Raw genomic sequence first — 23625 nt, 5'->3', positions numbered from 1 at the left:
AGGGCACTGGAGCATCTCCCTTATGAGGAAAGGCTGAGAGGCCTGGGCTTGTTCAGCCTGGAGAAGAGAAGACTGGGGGGGGCTCTCATCAATACTTATAAATATCTAAAGGGCGGGTGTCAGGATGATGGGTCTAGGCTCTTTTCAGTGGTGCCCAATGACAGGCCAAGGGGCAATGGGCACAAGTTGGAACACAGGAAGTTCCACTTAAATATGAGAAAAAAACTCCTTTCCTGTTTTGGTTCCAGAGCAGTGGAACAGGCTGCCCAGGGAGGTTGTGGAGTCTCCTTCCCTGGAGACATTCACACTCTGCCTGGACGCGTTCCTGTGCCCCCTGCTCTGGGTGTCCCTGCTCAAGCAGTGGGGTTGGATGGGATGATCTCCAGAAGTTCCTTCCAACCCCTACCCTTCTATGATTCTGTGATTATCAGTGCTCTCCTCCTCACACCCTCTGTCAGTCAGACAGAGCTTTTTGAAACATTATCATAGAATCACAGACTCATTAAGGTTGGAAAAGACCTCTAGGATCATCAAGTCCAACCATCAACCTAACAATACTATGTCTCCTAAACCATGCCCTGAATTGCTGCATCTACACATCTTTTAAATATCTCCAGGGATGGTGACTCCACCACCTCTCTGGGCAGCCTTTTCCAATGCCTGACCATTCTTTCAGTGAAGAATTTTTTCCTAATATCCAATATAAACCTCCCCTGGTGCAACTTGAGGCCATTACCTCTCGTTCTATTGCAACTTGGGAGAAGAGAGCAACACCCACCTCGCTACAACCTCCTTTCAGGTAGTTGTACAGAGTGATAAGGTCTCCCGTCAGCCTACTCTTCTCCAGGCTAAACAGCCCTAGATCCCTCAACCTCTCCTCATAAGACTTGCTCTCTAGGCCCTTCACCAGCTTACTTGCCATTCTCTGGACACGTTCCAATACCTCAATGACCTTCTTGTACTGAGGGCTCAAAACTGAACACAGTATTCGAGGTGTGGCCTCACCAGTGCCGAGTACAGGCGCACGATCGCTTCCCTACGCCTGCTGGTCACGCTATTCCTGAAACAAGCCCAGATGCTGTTGACCTTGGCCACCCAGGCACACTGCTGGCTCATATTCAGCTGGCTGTCAACCAGCACCCCCAGGTCCTGGGCAGCTTTCCAGCCACTCTTCCCCAAGCCTGTAGCGTTGCATGGAGTTGTTGTGACCAAAGTACAAGACCCGGCACTTGGCCTTGTTAAACCTCATACAATCAGGTTAAGGCTATGGAAACACATATAGTACCAGCCTGTATCCCAGAATGGTCTTACAGGTAGCTGTAAGATCTGACACAGCAATGGGCAAAGGGAGCTTCCTCCCCACTACCTGCCCTCTCTGCGTGAGTCACCTTGAAATCCAGTTTGTAGTTCATGGGCCCATTGGCCAGTTCTTCTGGTTTGAGTGGTCTTTTTGGGGACTCCCTTAGGGGCTTTTCCTTCTTGTCCCCACTCACACGTTCTTCTCAAGTTGGCATTTTGTTCTGGGTTTTAATTCTTGCAGCACTGTGCAAAGCCCAAAGTCTGCCCCAGTAATCCTGCATGGTCATCCTGTTGGGCTGGGGCCAGATGCAGGGGCCTCGCAGTCCCTCTCAAAGGACTGAGCTCTTTGCATGTGACAGGGTTTGTGCAGGTGGCTTCTTAGTGGGCCACCTAGGAGGTGTCCATAGCCTTTCCCATAGGTATGGTCCAACTTGTCCATGCTCCCTCACTCTTTTGTCACCCCACCCCACCCCACACACGTCAGGGCTTGTTCTGCAGCCTGGTAAAGTAGGGGTCTCCAAATCTGCCTTTTACTTTTCTTTAATTCCTTTCTATTCACATTTGGCCTTTAAGCATCTGCTGGAAGAACAATATGGCAACTTGCGTGTCATCCACCAAGTTCCTGGAATGTCTAGAGGACTGTTTCCAATACAAACGTTAGATATGCCAACCAGGAATGAGGCGCTGCTGGACTTGCTATTCACAAACCGAGAAAGCCTGCTTTGTAATATCTTGGTTAGTGGTAGCCTTGGCTGCAGTGATCATAATATTGTGGAGTTCGGGATCCTGCTGAGCGTGCTGAAGGTCAGCTCTAAGACAAGGGGTCTGGAGTTTAGAAGAGCAAACTTCAGCTCGCTCCATGGAAGACAAAGGAGCTAGTGAGTGCTGGGAGTTCTTCAAGAACTCACTCTCTATTGGAAGCACAAAGCCAATTTATCCCCTACAAAGGAAAGGGAAGTAAGCAGAGAAAGAGGCCCCCCTGGCTCAACCATGACCTCCTGGGTCTACTCAAGTCCAAAAGGGAAGCACACCAGAAATGGAGAAGTGGAGGATTAGCCACTGAGAACTACAAGGGCATTGCCAGAGAGTGCAGAGATGCAGTCAGAAAAGCAAAAGCCCAATTTGAATTGAAACTGGCTGTAGACATCAACAATAACAAGAAAGGTTTCTTCAGGTACGTAAACCATAAGCAGAAAAAGAAGGAAAACATAGGCCCACTGTTAAACAGAAAAGGAGAATCAATCACCAATGATGCAGAAAAGGCAGAGGTCCTCAACACCTTCTTCACCTCTATCTTTACCAACACTGTTGCGTCCCAGGCTTTGGGAACAAAATTGCTGATTGAGCCAAACACCGACCCACCATCGCTGAAGGAAGAGTTAGTACATGAATTACTACAGGAGCTTGACCCCCACAAATCAATGGGCCCTGATGCCATCCACCCGAGAGTGTTGAGAGAGCTGGCTGACATCATCGCAAGGCCACTCTCCATAATCTTTGAGAAGTCATGGAGAATGGGGGATGTCCCAGAGGACTGGAGGAAGGCAAATGTTACCCCTATCTACAAGAAAGGTTCGAGGGAGGCTCCAGGTAACTATAGGCCCATCAGCCTTACTTCAGTCCCTGGGAAAGTTATGGAATGAATCCTCCTGGGGGCCATCACAAGTCAAATGAAGCACATGATTGGGAAAAGCCAACATGGCTTCACTAAAGGCAGATCATGTTTGACAAACCTGGTGGCCTTCTATGACAAAGTGACTTGCCTGGATGACATGGGGCGGGCAGTGGACATTGTCTACCTGGACTTCTCCAAGGCCTTTGATACGGTCCCCCACGGTCTCCTCCTGGAGAAATTGATGTGTTATGGCCTAGACAAGTAGTCTGTGCAGTGGGTGGGGAACTGGCTGACAGGCCGCACCCAAAGGGTGGTGGTAAATAGCTCCTTTTCCAAGTGGCAACCTGTCACAAGTGGAGTCCCCCAGGGATTGATATTGGGCTCAATGTTATTCAACATCTTTATAAGTGAGCTGGATAACGGCATCAAGTGTAGCCTGATGAAGTTTGCAGATGACACCAAATTGAGTGGGGAAGTAGACACTCCAGAAGGGAGAGCTGCTCTGCAGGAGGATCTGGATAGGCTGGAAGAGTGGGCCAGCAAGAACCTTATGAAGTTCAACAAGGACAAGTGTGAGGTCACGCACCTGGGATAACATAATCCGGGAGTGCAGCACAGACTGGGATCCACCTGGCTGGAGAGCAGCTCTGTCAAAAGGGACCTGGGGGTCCTGGTGGACAGGAAGCTCAACATGAGCGAACAGTGTGCTGCTGCAGCCAAGAAGGCCTACAGGATGCTGGGTTGCATCAAAAAGGGCATTGCCAGCAGAGATAAAGCCGTCACCATCCCACTCTACTCAGCGCTTGTCAGGCCACACCTGGAGTACTGTGTCCCGTTCTGGTCCCCGCTATACAAAAAGGATGTGGACAGGCTGGAAGGGGTCCAGAGAAGGGCCACCAAGATGATCAAAGGACTGGGAAGCCTGCCATATGAGGATAGGCTGAGAGAACTGGGTTTGTTCAGCCTTGAGAAAAGGAGGCTCAGAGGGGAGCTCATCACCATGTACCAGTACTTAAGGGGTAGCTACAAAGAAGATGGAGACTCCCTTTTTACAAGGAGTCACATGGAGAGGACGAAGGGGAATGGACACAAGTTGCTCTTGGGGAGATTCCGATTGGACACCAGAGGGAAATTTTTCACAGCGAGGACATTCAACCATTGGAATAATCTCCCCAGGGAAGTGGTTGACTCGGCCATGTTGGACACCTTCAAGTGTCACCTGGACAGAGTGCTGGGCCATCTTGTCTAGACTGTTCTCTTCCCAGAAAGGTTGGACTAGATGATCCCTGAGGTCCCTTCCAACCTGTGATTCTGTATTCATCCCAGTAGCTCTTATTAAAGAATGTTTAATCCATTTTATATGTATGCTTTTACCTATATATATAATTTCTATAGCTTTATAAATGTATATACATATAAATATACACACACATATAAGTGTATATATAAAATAGTGCATCAATGTAAAAATAAATAAAATAGATATTTCTACATATTTGTATATTCCTTTATATATATTTCTATATATGTATATACTGTATTTAAATCTATATAGTTTATATCTTAGCACTTCCTGGTCCAAAGGAAACAGGCAATCACAGAGCTGCCTCAGAACATGTGGGTAGGATGGAGTCAAGAAATGGCCATCAACAAATTACAGAGCAGTATGACATTTAACAAAATGGCAGCTCCCTGCCATAAAATAGCCCAAGCCCTGTCATAAAATCGTGGCCAAAACAAAATGTCACCCTACTGTGTATGTAGGGGAAGGACCTTCCTGGTCTGATGTACTTTTGGGTAAACCATAAGTGGGGAATGTTGCTCACGGCAGCCAATCACAACAGAGGATGTGATGGGAAGACGGTATTTCTGGGGCAAATGGCCCCTGAGGCTTCTGGGAGAAGGTGGGACTTCCACCAGAAGCTGGGAGCATGGCATCTGTCACTTTTTATCTTGTGCATCTGTCTTGGGTTAACCTTGGCTGGCTGCCAGGTGCCCAAGCTACTCTATTGCTCCCCCTCCTCAGTGGGATGGGGGGAGAGAAAATACAAAGAAAAGCTTGTGGGTCAAGATAAAGGCAGTTTAATAAGGAAAAGCAAAGGTCACATGTAATAGCAAAGGAAAACAAACAAACAAAAAGATTTATCTTCTACTTCCCATCAGCAGGTGAAGTCTAGCCACTTCCTGGGAAGTAGGGCCTCAGTACGTGTAGCAGTTGCTTCAGAAGACAAATGCCTTAATAACGAATGCCTCCCCTCCCCCCCCCCAGCTTTTATTTCTAAGCATGATGTCATATGGCATGGAATATCCTTTTGGTCTGTTTGGGTCAGCTGTTCTGGCTGTGTCACCTCCCAACCTCTTGCCCACCCCTAGGCCAGTAGGGCCTTTGGGTGGATGAGGGTTGTACAGACAGCGTTGATGCTGTGGGAGCACTGCTCAGCAGTAGCCAAAACACTGGTGTGTTATCAACACCCTTCTAGCTACAAATACAAAGCACAGCACTATGAGGGCTGCTATGGGGAAAGTTAACTCCATCCCAGCCAGACCCAATACAGTATCAGTGTTACCTATAATACTGCCATGCAGATTATCGCCCATACTGGCACACTGAAGTTCTAGGGGATCACTGTGATATTGGCTCCATCCACCTGATTTTTACACTGGCCACAAGCTCTTGAATAGAGTCACAGGTCACATGCTCCTGACATCTGCATAACGTCAAACCACAATGTTTTTGAGTACTTCTAATTTAATTTCTGGTTTGAAAACAGTGAGAAGGAGAGACGATGCAGGGTTCTTTCTGGAGATCAATAAGAAATGTCCAACAACAACCAGCTTAATAAAATAGTTGTTTTAATAAGACAGAATAAGAAGAGGAATATAGGTAGTGAATATATCTTACATCCCTTCAGATTCTGGGAATCCTGTGTTCGTGATGCATCGGACAGAAAACAGATGAATTTTCCCACAGCACGTTGCACAGATTCTGTCTGTGGAAAGGTTTCCCCTTTTTGGTCCTTCAAGCTATTACAGGATTTTCTTACAAGAAAATAAACTGTACTCATAATTTCTACTGTCAAACAGGAAGGATATTCCCATGAAAACTTGTTGCTGCACTTTTAGATAAAGGCAAGGCCACACAGGTGGTGCGATTGCCTGTACCAAGTGGGAGCTACCAGCAGGCTCCTCTGTTAAAATGAGCTGGCTGAGTTTATCCCGTGGCAAAGGGATATGTGCAAAACAACACAGGCCTGAAGTCCACTCTCTACTTGCACCACAGTGCAGCACAGCACAGGCCTGGGCCTTCTCAGGTTAACTGTATTGCGGATCATGAACGTCTCGATGTACAATGGTCTTCCCATCAGGATCACTACACGAGATTGTATCCAAGGAAGGAAAGAGAACATCTCATCTCTCAGAGAGAGAAGAGATTATAAAGTGATATTTATATAACAGACTCTTTGTGTTCTCTTGCAGAACCACAGTTGGATCACATTTGGCAGCAAAGATACGGTTGCATTATATTCCAGATGTGGGGTGCTAATCACCACTTTTTTGACAGGTATTTTTTCTTACTGCTTCTGGCAAGCTATAGTTCACAAATAGCTAGTATTTACACATGGCATAACAATTATAATTTAACAGTTTGGTCTGTGTCCTCACTATATTGGGTTTGGATGGCTATCACCAATGCTGTGTAGTCTAAATTGACTGAAAGAACAACCATTACACACTAACTGTTGCTGTTGCTTATTAAGCTTACTTTGTAGTTATGGTTAGAGCATCATTACATACAGAGAATCATAGAATGCTTTGGGTTGAAAGGGACTTTTAAAGATCATCTAGTCCAACTTCCCTGCCATGGGCAGGGACATCTTTCACTAGATCAGGTTGCTCAAAGCCCCATCCAACCTGACCTTGAACACTTCCAATGATAGGGTGTGCTGGTTTTGGCTGAGAAGGGGTTAATTCTCCTCACTGTGGGGGTCGGCTACCTTTCCAGCTTCCCGCGCTCTGCCGCGTGGCGGGGGGGGGGGGCTGGGAGGGGCAGGGCCATGGTGGGGGCGGCTGACCCCGACTCGCCAATGGCAGGTTCATTCCATACCATGTGACACCGTGACCAGTATATTGGGGGGGGGCAGTGGCAGCGCGGGGGCGGCGCGGCGTCGGGTCGGTGGGTGGTGAGTGGCTGCGGTGCGTGCGGTTTGTTCCGGCGGTTCGTTCCCCCTCTCCCCTCCCTTCCCCCCTCCCCCGGGGCTTTGCGCCTCTCGTTGTTCTCCTTTACATTGCATTTCTACTGTTGTTTATTTTAATTATTAAACTGTTCTTATCCCAACCCACGAGCGTTACCCTTCTGATTCTCTCCCCCATCTACCGGTGGGGAGTGAGCGAGCGACTGTGTGGGGCTGAGCTGCCGCCTAAACCACAACAGTCTTTTTGGCGCCCAACGTGGGGCTCAAGGTTTGGAGATAATAACAGCTGCTGGTCACAGCACCATGTTGTCCTTTTTGCAGTTGGTGTTAAAGATTGGTGTTGGTTGTTTGAGTCTGCTGTGTTCTGCTGTGATTAGTAATGTTTTGCCTACAAGATTTGTTATACAAACACTCGTTTTCAGCTTTATCTGGTATTTGGGGTTTTTGCTGAAACCGTTACTGTACTTTGGATACCACCTTGTTGAGGCAATTAGCAATTATACCTCCTCCTCTGAGAGATTTTATATGGAGGAAATACAGAATAGTACCTTTGCAACTTTGTTCTATGATGTCTGTGCCTTTGTTACAACAACGTTTTTGTATCTTGAACATCCTTGGGTGGTTAAGGTGCACTTATTGTTAGTTTTTGGGCATGTTGTTTTGGTTTTGACTAAGCAACTGAAGAATATCACCCAGAAATCTGCCCCGAGGCTTGATAGTTAGGAGTGGCAGGGCATGTGGGATAGCATGGGCAAATACCTAGGGCAGTGGGCACCCCCAGTGTTTTGGAGTTTCACCCCCGAACAAGTGCAGACTCCTAAAAAACTAGTAGAATATTTGGAGAAAGTATGTTGTTATGCTGGGAACTCCAGAGAGACACAGATAACTGCAACATGCTGGGGTCTGGCCCATGCATACCCAGCCCTGCTCAACAGTATTCAGTGCCCCCAGGGGGAAGAGAATCTCTCTGGATTGAAATGCAAAGTGACTGGCACTGTAGACAATCCAGCCCTGAGGACAGGCACTGCAGCCACTCAAACCCCCACAACAAGTACCGGAGCTAGCTCAGAAAATAAACCCGTACCAGTATCAGTTGCCCCCATACACAAGGCGAAATATTGGAAGCGGACATCAACTCGTTTAGAACGGGATGATGAAGAACCAGGGCCATCGCGGGGAGAGGAGGGAGAAGTAATAAATGAAATAGAGACCACCCGATCCCTGTCCTTGAGCGAGTTGCGAGATATGCGAAAAGATTATAGCCGTCATTCAGGTGAGCACATTGTCACCTGGCTGCTCCAATGCTGGGATAATGGGGCCAGTAGCCTGGAACTAGAGGGAAAAAGAAGCCAAACAATTGGGATCCCTTTCTGGGGAAGGGGGTGCTGACAAAGCAATTGGAAAAAAACCACAAGCCCTCAGCCTCTGGAGGCGACTCCTGTCCGGAGTGAAGGAAAGGTATCCCTTTAAAGAAGATGTTACATATCGCCCAGGAAAATGGACAACTATGGAGAAAGGCATCCAGTATCTCAGGGAATTAGCTGTGTTTGAGGTGATTTATGGTGACCTGGATGATCAACGGTCATCCAAAGATCCCGATGAAGCCGAGTGCACACGACCCATGTGGCGGAAGTTTGTACGGAGCGCACCATCTTCGCATGCAAACTCATTGGCAGTGATGTCCTGGAAAGATGACGAGACACCAACGGTGGCGGAGGTGATTGATAGACTCCGGGATTACGACATAAATATCTCTTCCTCGCTTGTCTCTGCTGTGGAGAAACTATCCCAAGAGGTCCAGCAACTCAAAGAAGATCTGTCCTACTCCCCACCTCGACAGAGCAGTGTCTCAGCTGTTAGGAATAAGCGTCCTTTGGCTCAAAGAAGGGGATACACACCACGGGCCACCCTATGGTTCTACCTGCGTGACCACGGAGAGGACATGATGAGGTGGGATGGCAAGCCTACTTCGACCCTACAGGCACGAGTACATGAACTGCAAGGAAGAACAGTCACTCAGGGAGGCTCTTCCAGGAAAGCTGCTGCTCCACTTTCCAGTGAGCAAGTCCCCAGACAGAGGAGTAGAAGGGCTGATATTATTTCTAAGTGTAATAGAGGGACTCCTGATTGACATTTACAGGAAGTGAGTTGTGACTGCCATGATCAGGACTAGAGGGGCCCTGCCTCCAGCCGGGTGGAGGAAAGGGATAACCGGGCTTACTGGACTGTGTGGATCCGATGGCCTGGCACGTGCGACCCACAGGAGTATAAAGCTTTAGTGGACACCGGTGCACAGTGCACCTTAATGCCATCAAACTATATAGGGGCAGAACCCATCAGCATTGCTGGAGTGACAGGGGGATCTCAAGAGCTAACTGTATTGGAGACCGAAGTGAGCCTAACCCGGAATGAGTGGCAGAAGCACCCCATTGTGACTGGCCCAGAGGCTCCGTGCATCCTTGGCATAGACTACCTCAGGAGAGGGTATTTCAAGGACCCAAAAGGGTACAAGTGGGCTTTTGGTGTAGCTGCCTTGGAGACGGAGGAAACTGAACAGCTGTCTACCTTGCCCGGTCTCTCAAAGGACCCTTCTGTTGTGGGGTTGCTGAAGGTCAAAGAACAACAGGTGCCGATCGCCACCACAACAGTGCACCGGCGGCAATATCGCACCAACAGAGACTCTCTGATCCCCATCCATAAACTCATTCACCAACTGAGGAGCCAAGGAGTCATCAGGAAGGCCCACTCACCCTTTAACAGTCCCATATGGCCAGTGCAGAACTCTAATGGAGAGTGGAGGCTAACTGTAGACTATCGTGGCCTGAATGAAGTCACTCCACCGTTGAGTGCTGCTGTGCCAGACATGCTAGAACTTCAATACGAACTGGAGTCAAAGGCGGCCAAGTGGTATGCCACAATTGATATTGCTAATGCATTCTTCTCAATCCCTCTGGCAGCATAGTGCAGGCCACAGTTTGCTTTCACATGGAGGGGCGTCCAGTACACCTGGAATCGACTGCCCCAGGGGTGGAAACACAGTCCTACCATTTGCCATGGACTGATTCAGACTGTACTGGAACAGGGAGAAGCTCCAGAACACCTTCAATACATTGATGACATCATTGTGTGGGGCAACACAGCGGAAGAAGTTTTTGAGAAAGGAGAGAAAATAGTCCAAATCCTTCTGAAAGCTGGTTTTGCCATAAAACAAAGTAAGGTGAAGGGACCTGCATGAGAAATCCAGTTCTTAGGAATCAAATGGCAAGATGGTCGTCGTCAGATTCCAATGGATGTGATCAACAAAATAGCAGCCATGTCTCCACCAACTAGCAAAAAGGAAACACAAGCTTTCTTGGGCGTTGTGGGTTTTTGGAGAATGCATATTCCAAATTACAGTCTGATCGTGAGCCCTCTCTATCAAGTGACCCGGAAAAAGAATGATTTCAAATGGGGCCCTGAGCAACAAGAAGCCTTTGAACAGATTAAACGAGAAATAGTCCATGCAGTAGCTCTTGGGCCAGTCCGGGCAGGACAAGATGTAAAAAATGTGCTCTACACCGCAGTCGGGGAGAATGGCCCTACCTGGAGCCTCTGGCAGAAAGCACATGGGGAGGCCCGAGGTCGACCCCTAGGGTTTTGGAGTCGGGGATACAGAGGGTCTGAAGCCCGCTATACTCCAACTGAAAAAGAGATATTGGCAGCATATGAAGGGGTTTGAGCTGCCTCAGAAGTGGTTGGTATTGAGGCACAGTTGCTCCTGGCACCCCGACTGCCAGTGCTGGGCTGGATGTTCAAAGGAAACGTCCCCTCTACACACCATGCAACTGATGCTACGTGGAGTAAATGGGTTGCACTGATCACCCAGCGGGCTCGAGTAGGAAACCCCAGTCGCCCAGGAATCTTGGAAGTGATTATGGACTGGCCAGAAGGCAAAGATTTTGGATTATCACCAGAGGAGGAGGTGACACGTGCTGAAGAAGCACCACTGTATAACAAACTGCCAGAAAAGGAGAAGCAGTATGCCCTGTTCACTGATGGGTCCTGTCGCCTTGTGGGAAAGCACCGGAGATGGAAGGCTGCTGTATGGAGTCCTACACGACAAGTCGCAGAAACTGCTGAAGGAGAAGGTGAATCGAGCCAGTTTGCAGAGGTAAAGGCCATCCAGCTGGCCTTAGATATTGCTGAACGGGAAAAGTGGCCAGTGCTCTATCTCTATACTGACTCCTGGATGGTGGCAAATGCCCTGTGGGACTGGCTGCAGCAGTGGAAGCAAAGCAACTGGCAGCGCAGAGGCAAACCCATCTGGGCTGCCGCATTGTGGCAAGATATTGCTGCCCGGGTAGAGAACCTGGTTGTAAAGGTACGGCATGTGGATGCTTACGTCCCCAAGAGTCGGGCCACTGAAGAACATCGGAACAACCAGCAGGTGGATCAGGCTGCCAAGATTGAAGTGGCTGAGGTGGATCTGGACTGGCAGCATAAGGGTGAACTATTTCTAGCTGGGTGGGCCCATGACACCTCAGGCCATCAAGGGAGAGATGCAACATACAGGTGGGCTCGTGATCGAGGGGTGGACTTGACCATGGATATTATTGCACAGGTTATCCATGAATGTGACACATGCGCTGCAATCAAGCACGCCAAGTGGGTAAAGCCTCTGTGGTATGGGGGACGATGGCTGAAATATAAATATGGGGAGGCCTGGCAAATTGACTATATCACACTCCCACAGACCCGCCAAGGCAAGCGCCATGTGCTTACAATGGTAGAAACGACGACTGGCTGGCTGGAAACATATCCTGTCCCCCACGCCACTGCCCGGAACACTATCCTGGGTCTTGAGAAACAAGTGCTGTGGCGACATGGCACCCCAGAGAGAACTGAGTCAGACAACGGGACTCATTTCCGAAATAGCCTCATAGACACCTGGGCCAAAGAGCATGGCATTGAGTGGGTGTATCACATCCCCTATCACGCACCAGCCTCTGGGGAAATTGAACGGTACAATGGACTGTTAAAAACTACACTGAGAGCAATGGGGGGGGTGGAACATTGAAGCACTGGGATACACATTTAGCAAAAGCCACGTGGTTAGTCAACACGAGGGGATCTGCCAACCGAGCTGGCCCTGCCCAGTCAGAAATCCTACATACTGTGGAAGGGGATAGAGTCCCTGTAGTGCACACAAAAAGTATGCTGGGCAAAACAGTCTGGGTTCTTCCTGCCTCCGGCAAAGGCAAACCCATTCGTGGGATTGCTTTTGCTCGAGGACCTGGGTGCACTTGGTGGGTGATGCGGGAGGATGGAGAAATCCGATGTGTGCCTCACGGGGATTTGATTTTGGGTGAAAACAGTCAATGAACTGAATGGCACAATGTGAACTGCTATATAATACTGTGTGTCACCTCTGTGTTGTATCAATGATATCAGAGTACGAGCCTCCCAACCCATGGAAGATCAACTATGAAACAAGCCGTGCAGCAGTGATGGAACGATGACTGACTCTGTATGCAGCAACCCAACGCCACACACCATCTCTCCCACCCGGAAAGACTGATACAACAGATGGAGCCCAGAGTCATGGACTGGGTGAACTCAATGGACATTTTAATGGACATTTTACAGGGAAGGTCCATGAACTAAGGGAATGATGTCTGTGTATTATGTTAAAGGATGGGAAGGGGAGGGGTGGTGGTTGGTACGGTTGTATTGCATCATATGGGACCTGGGTATGGTGTAAATGGTATGGAATAAGGGGTGGAGAATGTGCTGGTTTTGGCTGTGAAGGGGTTAATTCTCCTCACCGTGGGGGGTCGGCTACCTTTCCAGCTTCCCGCACTCTGCCGCATGGCGGCGGTGGGGGGCTGGGAGGGGCAGGGCCATGGTGGGGACAGCTGACCCCGACTGGCCAATGGCAGGTTCATTCCATACCATGTGACACCATGGCCAATATATTGAGGGGGGGCAGTGGCAGCGCGGAGGTGGCGCATCGGCAGGCGGCGGGCGGCTGCGGCGCGTGCGGTTTGTTTCGGTGGTTCGTTCCCCCTCTCCTCTCCCTTCCCCCTCCCCCGGGGCTTTGCGCCTCTCGTTGTTCTCCTTTACATTGCATTTCTACTGTTGTTTCTTTTAATTTTAATTATTAAACTGTTCTTATCCCAACCCACGAGCGTTACCCTTCTGATTCTCTCCCCCATCTACCGGTGGGGAGTGAGCGAGCGACTGTGTGGGGCTGAGCTGCCGCTAAACCACAACATAGGGCATGCACAGCTTCTCTGGGCAACCTTTTTCCAATGTCTCACCGCCCCCACAGTAAAGAATTTCTTCCTTATGTCCAATCTAAACTTACCCTCTTTCAGTTTAAAACCATTGCCCCTCATCTTCTCACTACAGGCCTTGTTATAGTCTCTCTCCGTCATTCTTATAAGCCCCCTTTATATATAGAAAGGCCACAATAAGGTCTCCCTGGAGCCTTCTCTTCTCCAGGCTGAACAACCCCAACTCTCTCAGCCTTTCTTCATAGGAGAGGTGCTCCAGCCCTCAGATAATTTTTGTGGTCCTCCTCTGGACCTGCTCCCACAGATCCATGTCTTTTTTGTACTGGGGGCCCCAGAACTAGCTGCAATACTGCAGGTGAGGTCTCCCAAGAGGGACACAATCACCTCCCTAGACCTGCTGGCCACACCTCTTTTTATGCAGCCCAGGATTCATACTGTGGTGCAAGAGGCCTGTAAGTTTTAAAGTATTGATAACTTCCAAGATCTCGATTAGTTAATCTGCTGATGACACAAAACCGGGAGGAGTGGCTGATATGCCAGAGGGTGGTGCTGCCATCCAGAGGGAACTCAATAGACTGGAAAAATGAGCTGGTGGACACCATGCTGAACATGAGCCAGCAATCTGCCCGTGTAGCAAAGGCAGCTAATGGTATCCTGGGCTGCATTAGGAGTGTTGCCAGCAGGGCAAGGGAGGTGATCCTTCCCCTCTACTCAGCACTGGTGAGGCCACACCTGGAGTCCTGTGTCCAGTTCTGGGCTACCCAGTACAAGAGAGACTGGACATACTGGAGGGAGTCCAGTGCAGGGCCACAAAGATGATGAAAGGACTGGAGCATCTCTCCTATGAAGAAAGGCTGAGACACCTGGGACTGTTTAGCCTGGAAAAGAAAAGGCTCAGGGGAGACCTCATCAGTGTATCTAAATACCTGAAGGGAGGGTGCAAAGAAGATGGAGCCAGGCTCTTGTCAGTGGTGCCCAGTGACAGGACCAGAGGCAATGGGCACAAATTGAAACAGAGGAGGTTCTGTCTGATCATAAGGAAAGACTTTTTTACTGTGAAGGCGACCAAGTACTGGAACAGGTTGCCCAGGGAGGTTGTGGAGTCTCCTTCCTTGGGGATGTTCAAAAGCTGTCTGGACATGGTCCTGGGCAACTGGCTCTAGGTGGCCCTGCTTGAGCAGGGATGATGGACTAGATGACCTCCAGAGGTCCCTTCCAACCTCAACCATACTGTGATTCTCAGACAGCTATAATATCACTTCTTCAGAACAGTAGTTTCTAACATTAAGAAAATATAAGGGCATCACTGCAACTGTTACCTCCTTTTCAAATACATTTCATAAACATTTTTGAACCAACTTGTTTTGTTGGTTCAAACAAAACAAACAGGACAGGATTCCCTGACTTTGTGCATTGCATCATATATTGAAGTGGTAAGAGAACATCTATCTTTAATGAGTTCTGGCTAAAGACAAAAAAATCTTAAGTATTTTCACCATCGCATTACAAATCAGACATGTATGTAGTAGTATCATATTCTTAAGCTAGTAAAGCCATTATGTTTTCACTAATCTAAGGTATCATAATAATTGCTAAGGGTAAGCTAACCCCTGAATAAGAGTGTAGGGAAAAATGCTGCAAATAATAGTCTATAAAGATTATTTCAAGGATCCAGTTCAGTAATAAACCTAACATTAGCTACTTCCAGACAGCATAACCACAGAATATACTGATAATGACTACAAAATAATGTCTTCTAAAATGATTAGGCATTCGGTAATCATGACTGAATCTCTTTAGAAATGTTAATTTTTTAAAAACTTAAATCAGCTGACCAACTCATCATTCAACCTTGAATTTTATTTCTTACATATTTCCTCAGCTCAGATAGTCCTACTTCAACTGTTCAGACACAAGCAAAGATAATTCAAACGAAGCTTTTTGAAATGTGAAAGTAATAGCAAAATTTTATTTTTTACTTTGCTTTAATTTAGTATGTTATCCTAAACACCTGATTTAGCCCCAGTCAGCAACCATATACCACACAGCCACTTGCTCACCCTCCCCTCCACCCTGGTGGGATGGGGGAGAGAATTGGAAGGACCAAAGTAAGAAAACTTGTGGGTTAAGTTAAGAACAGTTTAATAATTAAAACAAACTACTAATACTACTACCACCAATAAAAATTGTAATGAAAAGGAAAACAAAGAGAGAGAGAGAGAGAGAAACAAATCCCAGGAAAAACAAGTGCTCACCACCCCCCAACCAACACCCAGCCTGTCCCCAAGCAAAGATCGCTGCCCCCTGGCCAACTCCCCCCAGTTAATATACTGGGCATGATGTCATATGGTATGGAATATTCCTGTGGCCTGTTTGGGTCAGCTGTCCTGGCTGTGCCCCCTCCCCCCCCCCCGGTTTCTTGTGCACCCGGCAGAGCATGGGAAGCTGGAAAAGTCCTTGACTAGTACAAGCACTACCCAGTGACAACCAAAACATCGGTGTGTTATCAACATTATTCTCATCTTAAAGCCAAAACACAGCACTATACCAGCCACTAGGAAGAAAATTAACTATCCCAGCCAAAACCAGGACAACACCTAACAAGCCTTCTCTCTAAAGAGGAATCAGGAGCAAGTTCCAAAGAGCTCTCTTTAGCATGCTCAAAATGCTGAATTTGTGTTATCCATCCGTGGCCACACCTCTTTAGATTATCTCCAATATTAGCTTTCCTCTTGATGTTTCAGTAAGGTGAGAGACAGAAGAATAGATTTTGTGAGTTTTGTGTGGCAGGAATATGCTGAACCACTGGGATTCAGCCCTTGGGGGAATTTGATTCCTATTCAGAAGTGTCTAGGATCTGAAATTCAGATAGAGAAGGGGGAAGACTGACTGACAGTATACCTACTGAACCCATGGAAATTGGCACTTGACACAGGTAGCTAGAGCTATGACTCATCCATGTTTCTCTGGTCACAACTACATTTCTGTGATGCTTCTTTTCACCTGTTTGACCTTTACTGCAAATAGAAAGAGGAAAAGTATTACAGCCAGATACTGCTCTTTCCTTTTAGCCTGCTACACGCATGCTGTGTCACTTCTTGGATCCTGGGATCCATTTTTGTGGGGTAGACGGAAGGGGAAGCAAACCACCTATCCTACATGCCATCAGCCACTTATCTGATCACATCATAGTGTGCAGGGCTACCCTACTTACATAATAATCTTAAAAGTTATTCTACCAAAACTTTATGTCTAGCCACCAGGTGCTCACCAAACTGTTCTATCACTCCCCCTCCTCAACAGGGCAGGAGAAAAATAACATGAAAAAAAAATAGCTCATGGCTCAAGATAAAGACAGGGAGATCACTCACCAGTTGCTGTCAGTCAAAATAGACTTGACTTGGGGAAAATTAATTCAAATTTTTGCCAATTAGAGTAGGACAGTGAGAAACAAAACCAAAACTAAAAACATCTCCCCCCCCCTTTTTCCCAGGCTCATTCATTCCCAACTCTTCTACCTCCTCCTCCCATAGCAGTGCAGGGGGATGGGGAATGGGGGTTGCTGTCAGTTCATAACACTTCATCTTTGCCACTCCTTTCTCACACTTTTTCCCCGCTCCAGTGTGGGGTCCCTCCCACAGGAGACAGTCCTTCAGAAACAGACTGCTCCAGCACAGGTCCCCCATACCATCACAGGTCCTCACAGAAAACCTGCTCCAGCGTGGGCTCTCCATGGGGTCACAGCTTCCTTCAGGGCATATCCACCTGCTCTAGCACAGGCTAGCCACAGGCTGCAGTGTGGATATCTGCTCCAACATGGTCCTCTACAGGCTGCAGGGGAACAACCTGCTTCACCACAGGCTGCAGGGGAATCTCTGCTCTAGCACCTGGAGCACCTCCTCCCCCTCCTTCTTCTCTGACCTTGGTGTCTGCAGGGTGTCTCATGGCAATTCCTTATGCTATATTAGAATTTAATTGGAATGAAAAAATGGTGGCTAATATAGAAGCTTTCTAAGAGAGAGATTTTAGCAGAAGACAGGCTAGCTTGACTTCACTTTCAAATCACATCCTTACCTGCATTATGAATTTTATTTCAGAAGTCTGTCAAAAAACCCCTTTTTTTCCTGCTGTCAGTCTAGAAAAATGTCTTAATGAAATAATGCTTATTTTCTTAAATTAATCAAAACAACATATTTTTCCACAATATTTAGTGGATTACAATATTAAGAGGTGGTTTATTACCCTTAATATTTCTATCATGACTGTAAAGGACACATAAGATGAAATTTTTAAAAACTATCACCGTTGTTTAAACACTTCTCCCTATGAGGTTAAAATTGCCATTAGTATGGGTCAAAGGGAAGCCAGCCTGCTTTTGAAAATCCCATCAAGGGTCACACAGGAATTTAAATTCTTAGTTTTAATTTTCATTCTGTCAAACATGGAGAGGGGCACAGTGAAATATTTTACAGCTTTGTAGAAAGCACTGTATTTCTTTTTCTACAAGTATAAAAGGCAGGAACTTGCATGATGAAGTTTTGTTCCCAACACTACTGCTGGCTCACTGACAAATCTTCTAATTTGTGTAATTCTCATGACCACTGAAGATAGAAAAAGTCTAAGATTTCTCTTTCTTTGTATATTATGTTTCTTCGGAGATGTTGGCAGGAATCTCATTGAGCTTAAGACCTGAAGGCAATAATTCTATTCCAGTTTTCACAGGGCACATACACTTAGATATCTGTGGTACAGAAAATAGGTGTGCTTTGCTAGGTTAGGGGGTTTCTTCAGGTTAGCTCTCTGTACTGGTTTTGGCTGGGATAGAGTTAATTGTCTTCATAGTAGCTTGTATGGGGCTGTGTTTTGGATTTGTGCTGAAAACAGCGTTGATAATACAGAGATGTTTTAGCTATAGCTGAGCAGTGCTTACACAGTCAAGGCCTTTTCTGCTTCTCACACCAGCCCACCAGCCAGTAGGCTGGGGGTGCACAAGACGTTGGGAGGGGACACAGCTGGGACAGCTGACCCCAACTGACCAAAGGGATATTCCATACTATATGTCATCATGCCCAGCAATAAAACCTGGGGGAAGAAGGAAGAGGGGGACATTTGGAGAGATGGCATTTGTCTTCCCAAGTTACCATTATGCGCAATGGAGCCCTGCTTTCCTGGAGATGGCTGAGCACCTACCTGCCCATGGAAAGGAGTGAATTAATTCCTTATTTTGCTTTGCTTGCACATGCAGCTTTTGCTTTACCTATTAAACTGTCTTTATCTCAGCCCAGGAGTTTCCTCACTTTTGCCCTTCTGATTCTCTCCCCCATTCTGCTGGGGTGGGGGGAGTGAGCGAGCAGCTGCGTGGTGCTCAGTTGCCAGCTGGGGTTAAACCATGACATTCTCCCTATGAGCATCTTTACATAATATTTGAGCAATAAAATTTACTACACTTACAGGCCTGTGCTCTAGGCAGTTGTGTGGACAGTGATTAGTCATCTCTTTTAGGTGGAAGGTGATCCTGGCAGGTTGTCTTTTGTAGGTGATTTGCTGCTGCCAGTCTGTTTTGTTTCAGATGAATGTTATTGTTTGAGAGTGAAAACAGATGGTCAGCAGTGGAAGCAGAAGTCCTCAGAAAGTGAAATTGAGAACTGATTCTATACTTTGCGGTTGCACTAGTCTCAGAATTAAGGTTTAAATATGACTTCAAAGATCATGATCGTTTTTGTGATCAGAAAATTCTGAATATAGTTGGTTACGCAACTCAGAATTTAAGGTTAAAATTGTCTTTTCAATTGCCAAAATCTGGTGAGTTTTTTTTTAAAGTCCTTGTTACACAAGAGGTGCCTCTTTAGCTTAACTCCACAAAAACTCTGTAGCTAGTTTCTGTAAGATTCTACAAGTCAGACCTGAATTGAATCATCCCCATATACAGTTGCACATGGATTATTATTTGTGATGTTGCAATGCAAATTTAGTCACTGTGAGAATTAAAGGAATAGCACCCTCTTGTGGTACCTTTGCTTTTAATGAAGTCTTCATATTTTCCCAGTATACTGTTTTACAAGCAAAGAGCTTTTCTAATATACCCACTATTAAATGCAAATTTGTACTTACTTTTTTCAGATACAATAAAACTAAATAATTCAGGAAGCTACACAGTAATAGGAAAGCAGCTGTGTGACATATTACCAAGCAGTAATGTTAAATTTCAAACCCTTATAAACAAAAAGAAATTTGACATTTTCAAAAGCGTGTACCTAAAAGGCTAGAGAGACAGTGGCGCGCACGCGAGAGAGTGTGTGCAAAGATTCTATTATGCCATTAAACCAGTGTGATGTACCTTTATTATTAAAAATACAATAAATTTTTACCCCTACTACAAACCTTCTTCCACTGCCACTTTTAACAATTAAGGTCGTCTCCAACAAAACCAAAATTCCTCCTACACTAAAGATGTCTCAGTGTTTTACTGCTACTCAGTTACTAATTGTTATTACTAGTTGACAATAGTTACATAGTTAAATGAACTATTAATTGTACCTCAAGTAGTAAACAGCTCAACGGTTTATTGTACAGTTTAGGTTAAATTCTACTTTTTCTTAAATTCTAACAGAATTTGACTTCAAATATCACATCTCTGTTTTACTTACGTAGGTGAACTGGATCTTGTCTCAAAAGAACATTCATGGAGGTCAGATTCAGTGCTTTAGTATCTTAGTAAAGCTTGGCAAAAAATCACTCCCTTCCCTACTTCAGCTTTGCCCTTTCCATTTGACAGTGGTCTTTTTGCAAATTATGGATTGTATTCTTAGAAGGATATACCTTCTGAATGACTGGAGATCTCACTTTTTTAAAGCAAAGTTCCTATAAGGCATAATATAAGGTCAAGTCAAATTAGTTACTTTGAAGAGCCTAAGAGTAATTGTGAAAAAGTAGTGATAATTCTACAGAAACTACTTGCTATCACTTCCTGATCACAGCCTCATACTCAGTGTAATGAAAGCTACCTACCCAAACAGAAGGCACTATGAAGGTCTAGTCCCTTGCAGGTTTACTATCATTGGCTAAGAAACAAAAGTAATAATAATTTCCTACCCAAACTTTAAGTATTTTAAAAGGCTTTGATCATATAAAACTCAAATCACCAAGAGATTATATTTTAAGTTATTTGTTTGTTTAGTACTCTACGTTGCTGTATCTATGAGACACTGATCCAGAGGTAGAGAGGCCTGCCAACCAAGATATTTTCTTGAACTTTACCCAGTACTGTGCATCAGCAGTATTTGATCTATTTACTTACTGCTGAAGTAAGAGACAAGCTTACTAGACAGCAAAAACTTCTGAGAGAGGAGTACAACACAGTTACTCCCTGTAAAAACTGCATGCTTGGCTTTGCCAAGAGTTTTATTAATTTCATTGTATGTAAAAGAAAGTGTGCTCAACACCCTCCTTTATATCCCATTATAAATTTGTTTCATTTAACTTATTAACAATTTTGAGTCAAGGCCAGTAAGTTTAAACCATTTGCAAGCAACGGTTTTTAGAGCAAACTGGCTTTATAGTTGTAACAAAAGAAAAGATTGTTCAGATGAAATGTTTAATGCAATACAGGAATTAAATCAGAATGTTTACAATTACACTGACACCAAAGACCAATAAAAAGCAAACGCTATTCAGTAACACACAGCAGAATGATTTATTTCACTACTTTGACCTTATCTAAATAGTCTTCAGTATCATATAACCCTTCCTCTCTATCCTCCGCTTTATACTCCAGGTATTGCTTGTTAATCTTAGCCCAAAGTCTATAAATAGTCCCAGAGCTAACAATGAAAGGTCAGTCATCTTGAATGCTGGATAATCACCAATTGCAAACACACTGAAACAAGATGCTTAAATACTTTTTAATTCATTTATTACCTGTGCACAAGAGGTAACTACCAATAAAAACTCAAGAGATACACAGTATTTTTTTACATTGTGGTTAAAAGTAATTAGAATATCACATGACAATTACTGAAAGTAATATTTCCAATTACAAATCATAAAGCACATTAGAATCTCAATGGAACAAGCCAAAATGCCTTAGAAACAGTTTCAGAGCACAAGGCAGTGGGCCTTTAATTTGCACAAAGGTTATTTACAGTTAATCTGTAACAATGTTGCAATGAGAAAATGTTACAGTGCAAGTTTCTTTATGGTTAGATGTGAAGGTATAACTAGAACAGCAATTCTAGTATATTTTAAATGAACTTGCCTAAGCATTTTTTCTGAGATGTTTACCAAAGATGATGAAAGATTCTACACTAAAAACCATGTCTTACTACTAATTTTTTTTCCCTGGCCTTTTTTGTTTACTTACAATTTCATTCTATTGCAATGTGTAAATTTATAGAAATGAGCTGTCTCCACTGTATATGTTGTGTTTATACTTCATACAAATAAAAGCAAAAATGGTAGATTACTCAAGCAGTATAAATCTTACAGCATTTTTCTAGCAAAAAAATACATGCCAAAAATCACCATAAGCAGCACTGGTACCCACAAATTATAGCCTTCAAATTTTTCCTTTTTAATTTGTATCCTACATAAATTACTACTGAAAGCTAATGGTTTAGTAGTAAATAAATTGGACAGTTGTAAGTCAGACAAAGCCTGCTCAACCAACTGTGAAAGCTGATATTGTTTAAAAAAATTAAGAAATAATGAAGAACAAAAGTGATGCATGCAACAACTGAGTGAAAATGCATCAATTCCCCATTTGAAGAAAAATACTGCACTTGACCTTAAAATGCATGACTGATTTTAGTTATAACAAGACAATCCCAAGAGTCAGAATGAAATAAAGCAACTATTTTAAAGATTTAAGAGCTGTTATCAAAAATAAATTACATTTTTTCAAGTTAAAGAAACGCTGCTATGAAGGCTGAGAGGCAAGCAGCCTTTCAATAGCTGCACTGATATCTCCTCCTGTTGCTATTAGAGCTTGTAAGTTTGCTTCATGGTTCAAAAAGCCCATTGCACTCAGCTGCTCCAGTTGTTGCTGAAATCTAATTTCTGGATTTTGTAACTGCTAAGAAGAAAAATCTCAAGCTATAAAAGCATAATACACATTTGGAAAAGTACAGGATTTAAACATAGTTGGTTCTGAACCACTTCTTGTCTTTACTAATTTCTGAATGCATCTTTTTCAAGTTCCCCAAACTAGACTATGATAAATTTAATTCACAGTTGAATTACTGATCAAACAAGTCAGATTAGCCTCAAATTTTAAGAGTATCTTCACTTACGTGACATTTTTGAACTACAAGAAGAGCTGTTTGATAAAAAAGGAACAGTTAAATCTGATAAATTTGTCCCAAGAAGTTTCTTGAAGATGTGCATACAGACTCTCATTTAAAAAACAAGCAAACAAAAAAAAAAACCCCACCAAAAAACCCAAGTCTAATCTAGTAATGTAGGACAGCAGGATTTTGAGAATTTCACTGTTGGCAACAGTGAATGTGGTAGGCTTTTTTTTTCCCTTGACATAAAAGTTACCTCTTTAATGCTCCAAGTATTTGTTGACTAAATTTACCAAAATTCTAGTTAGAAAAACTTCAGCCTAAGGCAAAGTGACAGCTGTGTTTCATGAGTTGGTCTTGCTCAAATAAACTGCTCATAAACTAATGGCAAAATTCTCAATAATTTCCGTTGTATGATCTTCAACTCAGAGGCATTCTTGAAACAGAACAATTATATGAATAAAATATGCTTTAGGTATATAGGGTCAGAGTAACACTGAGAAGCCACTTTTCTAAATGAGTGAGGCAGTTTACATATCAACACAAGATTTTTGCAGCTACTTCTAATTTTCCTTTTATTCTACTTAAAGTTTCATCCATTGAGAAATTCCTACCTGTATTTAAAAACTGCATATACTTCCAAAGCAGTAAAATGCAAATACACTGAAATTTAAACATTCCTCTCCCCCCATCCCCAATTTGCTTCCCCCAAGCAAAACCGAACAGAATACTGAATTAGTAGCATAAGATCTGGCAGGATAAAGATACCTACGGGAACATGGTTTCCTACATCTATGTCTACCACCACTTTCTCACCTTTACATAAAATAACATTTTTCTGTCAGATCAGCAAGCTGAACTGCCTTATTCTGTGGCAACAGAGGAGGCAAGAGCAGGACTGCACCTTTTACCAGCAGTCTGCCATTACACTGAATATGTACCACAGTGTAGTGGTGTCGTTT

At 44.8% G+C, this 23625-nt stretch overlaps 1 protein-coding gene across 5 annotated transcripts in view; it reads right to left on the bottom strand.

Annotated features, from left to right (window-relative positions):
* Positions 1-23625, bottom strand: part of LOC142049628 (ubiquilin-1-like) — a 131361-nt gene that overhangs the window by 82551 nt on the left and 25185 nt on the right. For 2 of the 5 annotated variants that reach the window (XM_075077479.1, XM_075077483.1), the window contains exon 11: positions 21265-22452. The exons of 1 other annotated variant lie outside the window; for it this stretch is intronic. In XM_075077479.1, the coding sequence (XP_074933580.1) occupies positions 22297-22452 (156 nt within the window). In that variant the 3' untranslated portion in view covers positions 21265-22296. Of the gene's footprint in view, positions 1-21264; positions 22453-23625 lie in introns of those variants that run through there. 2 more of the 5 variants (XM_075077480.1, XM_075077484.1) reach the window with 1 other exon arrangement.

The sequence above is a fragment of the Phalacrocorax aristotelis genome, chromosome W (genome assembly GCF_949628215.1).
Source record: "Phalacrocorax aristotelis chromosome W, bGulAri2.1, whole genome shotgun sequence".
Classification (NCBI taxonomy): Eukaryota; Metazoa; Chordata; class Aves; order Suliformes; family Phalacrocoracidae; genus Phalacrocorax; species Phalacrocorax aristotelis.
Note: the sequence above shows the minus strand (reverse complement) of the source record. Positions and strands in the feature narration are given on the sequence as shown.